We start from the raw sequence: 8,071 nt of genomic DNA, 5'->3' as shown, positions 1-8,071 counted from the left end.
ATCAGTCATTATCACTTTAGTATGAATTTGCAATCCCCCTCCCAGGCTGGTTCCATTTCATTTTCAGGTGTAAGCATTGATGGTTTGGGGAGGTTTAACGGAATTTAAACTCAGGGGGAAGTGGTGCTGGAGAGACTTCTTTTGTTCAGTAGACATTTTCAGTGGCCCTGGAAGAACCCCTTAGGAAAGATGCCCTGGAGAAGCCCTCCACTACAAGACAAGGACAGTGTTGGGACAGGATGAAGCTCCAGGAGAAGCAATTCCAGGTGCAGAGGGACCCCAGGACCTCACGCCACGCTGGGTCCTGGAAATGCCTCTCCATCTGGATGCTGAGGGAGTCTCACCCCAGTTCAGGGACTGACCCGAGGGCACCCAAGAGGACTGGGGTCAGCACACCCCCTGGGTAGGAGTTCTGTCCCCAGGGTTAGGGTTAGGGTTAGGTCATGCCCCACACCCGGCAGGGGGCAGCCGGTTGTGAGGACCAGTGGCAACCTGGGGGTCAGATGGAACAGAATGGGGGCAGCGACCAGGACCCAGATATTGGGGTTCGTCCTTGGTGCCCTTTCTTCTCACAAGGAGGCCGGCTTCTGGGGAAAAAGCCTCCCTGAAGCATGTGTTACTGAGATGACCAGTCTGGGGTCACACTTGGCTTCCCCATACTCGCACTGTCAAGAACATTAGGGGAAGGGACACAACGGGGTGAAGAGCTCACAGTTCAGGGGAACGGAGTCGGGCTGGGCCCCATATTCTTGCAGACGTACGAGAAAATGCCCCACGGTGGGAGGAGCTCTCCTCCAGGAAACCAGACAGCTGGGCAGGCACTGGGGCTCTCAGGAGGCCGGGGAGGCAAGTACAGTTGCTTCCACTGCACAGGCATGGGGAGAGGGGCCAGGAGAGCCGGGGCGGTGCTGGCCATGTGTAGGGGACACGGGGGTCCTGTGGAAGATAATCTCAGTCTAGATACGCAGGCAGGGCAGCCGGGGGTCGGGCAGGAGTGTTTGGACGAGTTTCCAGGGTGCTCACAACAAAGCAACACGATCCAGGGGGTGGCAGGACTCCGCCGTTCCCACATAAACCCTCCCCAGCGCTGGAGGCCAGATCCATGTGGATACGCCATCCGTATTTCTGGGATTTATAAAACAGCAGGTTGGCCGAGGCGTCCAGAGCCCCATGCTTCCCGCCCCACGTAGTTCCCGGCGGCCCGTTGAGCTCTGTGGCCGCGGGCGTGAGGGCCTTGCTTCCCCACCAGCAGGAACAGCGCCGAAGACGGCGCCACGTTGAATCCAGCCCTGAGGCGCGTCCCCTTCCAAATCAAAGCAAAGAGACACCCTTCCTGCCAGCACTCCCGCTCTTCTAGAAACTTCCCACTGGCTTCTGGGTTTGGGAGGGAGAGATTCGCCAGCTCCTGAAATAAACAGCAGGAGCCTAACTACTGCCTCATGCCTGGGAAACGTGTCCCCCATCAAACGGTAACCCATTCTCTACCCAGGGCATGGTTTGGAGTTTGGAGACCCAACGGGGGCAAGGAGTTCTCCAGAGGATACGTATCTCAAGAGCTGTATTTCCATGCGTGCATCCCCTTCATGGGGCGTCTGGGATTCGTCTTGTCTACACTGCAGGGTAGAATAGTCTTTGAGAAGAGCAAACAAGGGGATACGGTCCATCTCATGAGAAAAGCCTTCCAAGGACACCATTTCTGTGGGAGGAGACAGGCCGGGAATGGTCGTCCCCACTCCGGAGAGTGCTGGGCACGTAATCACCCCACTGGGACGCGGAAGCGAGTCCTTTCCGAGCTCGCCCACCGGATCCGTCCATCCAGGCGTGATGGAGCGGGGTCGTTGTGGAAGAGGGAAGACACAGACTCCCCCGGCGACGAGGATCCGTCCCATCGTGGGGAAGCGTTGGGGAGACAGAGAAGCCTCGAGGACCTAAGCCAGGACGGGAACCCTGCCCATCTCAGAGAGCTGAGTGTGAGGAAGCATGACACCGAGCACCGAAACCCCGAGCACCCCAGAGGGACCGGGTGGGCGACTGGCCAGAGGGATTCTGCTGCACAAAAAAAAAAAAAAGAGGAACTCGGAGATGCTGATAAAAGCCAGGGGCCAGCTTCGAGCTTGAGACAGACGCTGGCTGGGCTGGAAAGCTTCCTGTCCCGTGGGGAGATAACGGGGACCCCGCCGCCCACCGAGAAGGAGGACCCCGCGGACCGCAGACAGGGCGTTTCTCCAGACGCTGACCTGAGCGTGAATCGCGGGCAGTGTCTGCACAGAAGGCTGTTGAGGCGGCTTTCTGCTCGTCCCCTCGGGCACGGCCGGTCTCCATCGCCCCGCGGACCACGGCCTCACGGGCGGCCCATCCACCGGGCAGGACAGCGCTTTCCAAACGGGCGGAGAACATTCCGGAAAGCTCGCGGACGAGTAAGTCTGAGGCTTGTCGCATCTGTAGGGCCCAGAGGCTTTGGCGTGATGCTACGGCAGGGCAGACTGGGGATGGGAGGGAAACCCCGTGCGAGCTCCGTGCGCCCCTCTCGGGACGGCTGCGGAGTGGACCGGTGGGCTGAGCACCCCCGCGGTACGGAGACCAGAACCACCGCCTCGGGGAAGCCGCCCCGGGAGCGTGGCTTTCCCAGACGGGGTGCGCGAACGGTCGCGGCATCCGGCCAGTGCGCACAAGGCCTGGATGTCCCTCTTTGGGGCGTTTTTAAGGATTAAAGTCACCCAGGGTCGGACTTCGCATGTTGATAGCTCAGATCTTTCCAGTTGGAAGCAGAAACCACTGAACCCAAGAGCAAAGCTGAGACTCAGGCAAAGTTGTGGGGGGGTGGTGGGGGTGGGGGTCTACAGCCGGAGGCAAAGCAGCGTCTCCGGGAAGAGGCTGGTACCCCTGATAAGCCCCGGCCGGAGGTCGGACGATCTTGCCGGAATGCCAGAAAGAAAGCAGACCAGTGCCCAATTCAGGACTAAACGCATCGAACCCCTTTGAGTTACGTGTGCGGATTTTCCGTGTGATAAAGACCCCCGGGTTAATTTTGGAAACGCCCCAGTGGTAGGAAGACACGGCGAGATATTTTTCATTGAGACGGATGCTGGGGTTTTGGCCTCAAGAATCCCACGGGAGGGAGGAAAGCAGGTGGGAAGGCCCAGAGGACAAAAAGGGGCACATTGACAACTGTCAGAGAGAACAGAGGATCCCGCCTGCCCATGCACCCCACCCCCCAACGAAAGGTCAGGGAAGCCAGCGGGGACATGTCTTCCAACTCCTGCGGTTGGCACAAGGTTCAGGGAGAAGAGTCGTCTTATCAAGGACGGCTGTGGGCGTGCACACCCGAGGAAGAAGGAATCCTGTTTGTTCATAAAAGGTGCAGAAGAAACGGGGCGTCCAGAAGGCTTAACGGGCAATCGTTGGGTCAACGCCAAGAGAAGGGCAAAGGGAGACTCTGTGAAAAATGCAGAAGTCCCAGGCCTGGCGCTCAGCCCTTCGTGGCTCCTGCGTGGGCGCCTTCACATCCCCCGGCCTAGACACCGCCATGTCCCTCCGCGGGTTGCCGAGCCCGTGCGAAATGCAGAAACACCCACGTTTTCTTTCCGTGCCTCAGTGACACAGCCTGTGCGTCGTGGCTCTTGTCGGTCACTTGCGAGAAGAGGTTTGAAGAGGATAAATGCCGCAGTTTCAGGACAAATCGGGAGTTTGTGGAGGGGACAGCTCATTCCCAGGAGGTGCCTGGGGTCCTGGATTCTGATTCTGGCCACACTGCTGGATGCTCCGAGATGACAGGACTACATGTCCGCAGGCTGACCTGTTCCGAGGAGGGTTGGTACCCACAGAGACACACACCTGCCCCCAGCTCCCACCTCCGGAGTCATCAGGAATCCGTGCCTGTCTGGACCCCACTCTCGGGCCCTGAGTGTAACACACACGGACCCCTATCCTCTGTCCCTAAGACTCACAACGCAGACACTGTGGATGGTGGGGACAGCCTTAAACACTCAGCATCACCACGCCTTGTTTTCCTGGCAACTCTGCCGTGGGATCTTTTCCCTCTAACCTCTTATATTCTGTCCCTGACCCTGCAAATTAAGCAGATAAAGGATTAACAGGCAAACCTGCCTTAACTACATATATAGGCACTGGGGTTCACAGAGAAAAATGCGGCTCAGGGAGACCCCCAAATAACCAGGGTGGCTGTTGCAAATACCCCAGATATGCCGATTTCAACAACAGATATTTATTGATCCCAGACCCGGAGGCTGAGAGTCCGAGATCCAGGCAGAGCTGAGGCTGGTTCCTCCTAAGGCCTCTCTCTTTGGTGTGTTGACCCCGTGCCCTCCCTGTGTCCTCCCATGGTCATCTCTGTGCATGTCTGTGTCCTCATCCCCTCTTCCTATAAGGACCCCTGTTCTATGGGATCAGGGTCCATTCAATGGCCTCATTTTACCTTAATCTCTTTAAAGACTCCATCTCCAAATATAGACTCATCCTGAGGTCCTGGGAGCAAGGGCTTCTACATGTGAATTTTAGGGGGACACAAGTCAGCCCCCAGGACTCCCCCTTCTTGGAGAAGGGACACGTCCACCTCACTGCTCACAAGCCCCCTTAGGCCAGCACCACAGCTCCTGATGCTCAAGATGACTCTTTTCCCTCAAAGCATTTTCTCCTCTATGGGCTTCACACATTCCTCTGGAACTTTATCGCTGGGGCCTTTCTCTGTCCCCTCTGAGTTTCTCCGGCAGCCGACCCTGAGGTTCTGTGTGGCCCTTCTGTGGTCTGTGTTCACACGGCTCCTGACCCAGCACAGGCCCTTCCCCAAAGGGTTCACTTCCCCTGGCCTGGCCACATCAGTCCTTCCTGTCCTGAATGTGCACCTCCAAACAGACCTCGAACTTCCCTTTGTGGCCCGCGTATGTTACTGTGTTTCCTTTCTTGTGGGGAACATTTCAGCAATGATCCCGGAGTGGCTGATGGACATCAGTGGCGTGGCGGGGTGTGGCGTGGCGGGGCCACCCCACCCCCACCCCCCTGCCACAGGGGAAGGTGGGAAGCTGTGAGCCGGGAGGTGCCTGAGACCTGCCACCAGCAGGCATGGGCAGGTCAGCCCCTGCTTCAAGGCTGACCCACAACAGGTGCACCGAGAACGCCTTCCAGGAGGGCTGGTCTTTGGTGGGCTGGTCCAGAGCACCTACTTCCCACCCACTGCTCTGGTATATGGAGCTCTGCACCCCAAGCTGAGGGGCCAAGGTCAGTCTTGAAGGGCACCACGCCACACTGCCCTACAATGTACTTCTTGGGCATATGGAAGATTTTGTGCAACAGGCCATGGAGAACCAGCAGAAGCAGGAAGAGCTCTATATGTCTCCCTAACGACCAGAAGACAGAGGACATAAAGTCTCCCATCATGAAGGAAAATTACATTTGTAAATAAAGTTTCTAATGGTATAAACATTTCTATAGGGGCGCCTGGGTGGCTCAGCGGGTTAAAGCCTCTGCCTTCGGCTCAGGTCATGGTCCCGGGGTCCTGGGATCGAGCCCCACATCGGGCTCTCTGTGAAGCGGGGAGCCTGCTTCCCTTCCTCTCTCTCTGCCTGCCTCTCTGTCTACTTGTGATCTCTGTCTGTCAAATAAATAAAATAAAATCTTAAAAAAAAATCTGAAATGAAATTAAATTTAAAAAACAAACAAACAAACAAAAAAAAAAAACGTTTCTATACCAGGAAGATGACTCCACCCAGAGATTTCTTATCATCTGAGAGATTCTTATGAACAAGAGCCTGTATTTATCACTCATTTCCTGCTTTCCCTTTCCCCATAATTGCCTTTCCCCTTTCAAAACCCAGAAACCCCCTTTCCGATGTTGAATTGAAGATGGTTTATAAGACCTGATCATCTGACTGTCTCCCTGAGCCACATTTTCCTTCAAGAACTCCCATGCTTATATATTGTGGTTAAGGCTGGTTTTCCTGTTAATCTTTTAGCTGCTTAATTTGCGGGTGTCGTGAACCGAATCTAAGAGGTTAGAGGGAATCGATTTTTTTTTTTTCCTCCCCTACAACCTCTACTCTCTGACTCTCTCCTTTCCTCGTCTCTGTCCTAGGTCTGTCGTATGTAGGAAGACTTCTCACTCACTAAGGAGACACAGAGCAGAAAGGAGTAGACCTGCTTCCCCCGTAGGGAGATAAACATCTCTCATCCCTGGAGGTTGGAAAGAGACTAAAACACTGTGATGGCCTGAGGGGTTTGTGTACTCCGAGTCTCTGGTGGCCCCCAGGCTCATATTGGATCTTTCTACAAAGACATTTCATTCTTGGAGCACTTGGACGGCTCAGATGATGAAACGTCCTACTCCTGATTTCAGCTCAGGTCGTGATCTGAGGGTCATGAGACGAGCCCTTCACTGGACTCTGTGCTCAGCAGAGAGTCTGCTTGGAATTCTTTCTCTCTCTCTGCTTCTCCCCCCACTACTTCTCTCTAAATAATAATAATGATAATGATGATTTTTTTAAAAAAGCTTTTCCATCCCGGTCAGGTGACCTGTGGCCTCATTCCTGGTGGTGTCCATTCAGCCACTGAGGCCATCCCCTGTCTGTCTTTGTGTCCAGCCCTTGTTGATCTGCACTGATGCAGAACTATTAGAAAAAAATCACTCAAAGATACAAAACCCTGTCCCGACAATCAGCAGACACAGAAAGACCTTCCATCAGAAAATTCCATCGTTTTTTTTTTTTTGGCCTCTGCAACACAGCCAGCTCCCAGGTCCCTGCTCACTTCCAAATGGCTTTTAAAGCCAGTACTCATCACATGGACTCCAAGGCAGGTGACCTCCCTGTGGACCATGGTCAGTCCCTAAGGATGATGCCAGGAGTGTTCCTGCCTGCTGGGACCTTTGTTCTATAGGAAAATGGTAGCCCCAGGGGCTTGGCTCAGGGCCAGACAGAGTTGCCTCGGACCCCAAAGTGGCTGCTGGGGACCGGTATCCTCACCACACATTCCTTCTTCTTTACTGCAGGCCTCACTTCTGCCCTCGGCCACCCTGCACAAGAGAAGCAGCCTAACATAATCCCGATAGTAGCTCTGGGGTTTGCAATGGTTCCGCACACAAGCATCTCAGCAGCACGAATGTGGGTGGGACCAGCAATGGCCAGTGACAGTGGGGTGGGGAAAATCACGCCTGCTGGGGAAAGTTGGTTCACTACCATCTTGCAGAAAGTGGTCATCAAGGAGGCATGTTGAACGTACTGACGCTCTGGGGGGAGTTCCAGCAGAGTTTCAGAGGTACTGTGATTTTGCAGGGAACCAGGGGTGTGGGAATAGGAGGGTGGCCCCACACAGTACTGGGATGGGGCGCTGCTGGCCAAATAAGGTGACGGGATGCACCCCAAGAGCTCCTGCATATTCTTAAAGGCTCATTACCGCTGACTCCCCCAAGGGCGATAAGGGAGGGTCCAGCTTGGAATCTGACCTCTGACCTGGGTTCTCCTCCTGTGTAGGTGCAGCATTGGGGCTGGGGCATGGCGACCATGCTGGGCCCTGTGAGCTTTCTGGTGCTCCTGAACTCGGCGTGCTGCGGACGAGCACAGCTGGGTAGGTACAGGCAGGGGCTCCAACGCCAGGGTCTGGGTGGGGTGAAACTGCCATACCCCCACGCCAGAAGGGGACAAATCCCTCCCCCAGACCCGAGGTATCTCCCCTGGTAGAGGAAGGGGTCCTTTTGCAAATCAACCTATAAGTGGATGTTTAACCTCTGTCAGAATCAGGGACTGAAAAGTCACTCAAACCCAGCTCAGGTGTCAGACCTTCTGCCTATCCTGGGAAAAAAACTTATTAAAATGCAAAAATTTTGGACGCCTGGGTGGCTCAGTCAGTGAAGCATCCAACTTTTGATTCTGGCTCAGGTCATGATCCCAGGGTCGTGGGATCAAGTCCCACATGGGTCTCCTTGCTCAGCGGGGAGCCTGCTTCTCCCTCTGCCTCTGCCTCTGCTGGTCCCCCTGCTTGTGCTCTCTCTCTCTCTCTTTCTCTCTGACAAATAAATAAAACACTAAAAAGAAAAGAAAAGAAAGAAAGAATGAAAATCTTT

The 8,071-nt window shown here is 55.0% G+C and overlaps 1 protein-coding gene across 1 annotated transcript in view; it reads left to right on the top strand.

Annotated features, from left to right (window-relative positions):
- Nucleotides 1-1,235: 1,235 nt before the first annotated feature.
- The window catches only part of LOC125092116 (uncharacterized), a 29,139-nt gene continuing 22,303 nt past the window's right edge, over nt 1,236-8,071 (top strand). The window contains exons 1-2 of the mRNA XM_047716457.1: nt 1,236-2,417; nt 7,482-7,575. Coding sequence (XP_047572413.1) covers nt 1,440-2,417; nt 7,482-7,575 — 1,072 coding nt within the window. The 5' untranslated portion in view covers nt 1,236-1,439. The remainder of the gene's footprint in view (nt 2,418-7,481; nt 7,576-8,071) is intronic.

The sequence above is a fragment of the Lutra lutra genome, chromosome X (genome assembly GCF_902655055.1).
Source record: "Lutra lutra chromosome X, mLutLut1.2, whole genome shotgun sequence".
NCBI lineage: Eukaryota > Metazoa > Chordata > Mammalia > Carnivora > Mustelidae > Lutra > Lutra lutra.
This window is presented reverse-complemented; position numbering and strand designations above follow the sequence as displayed.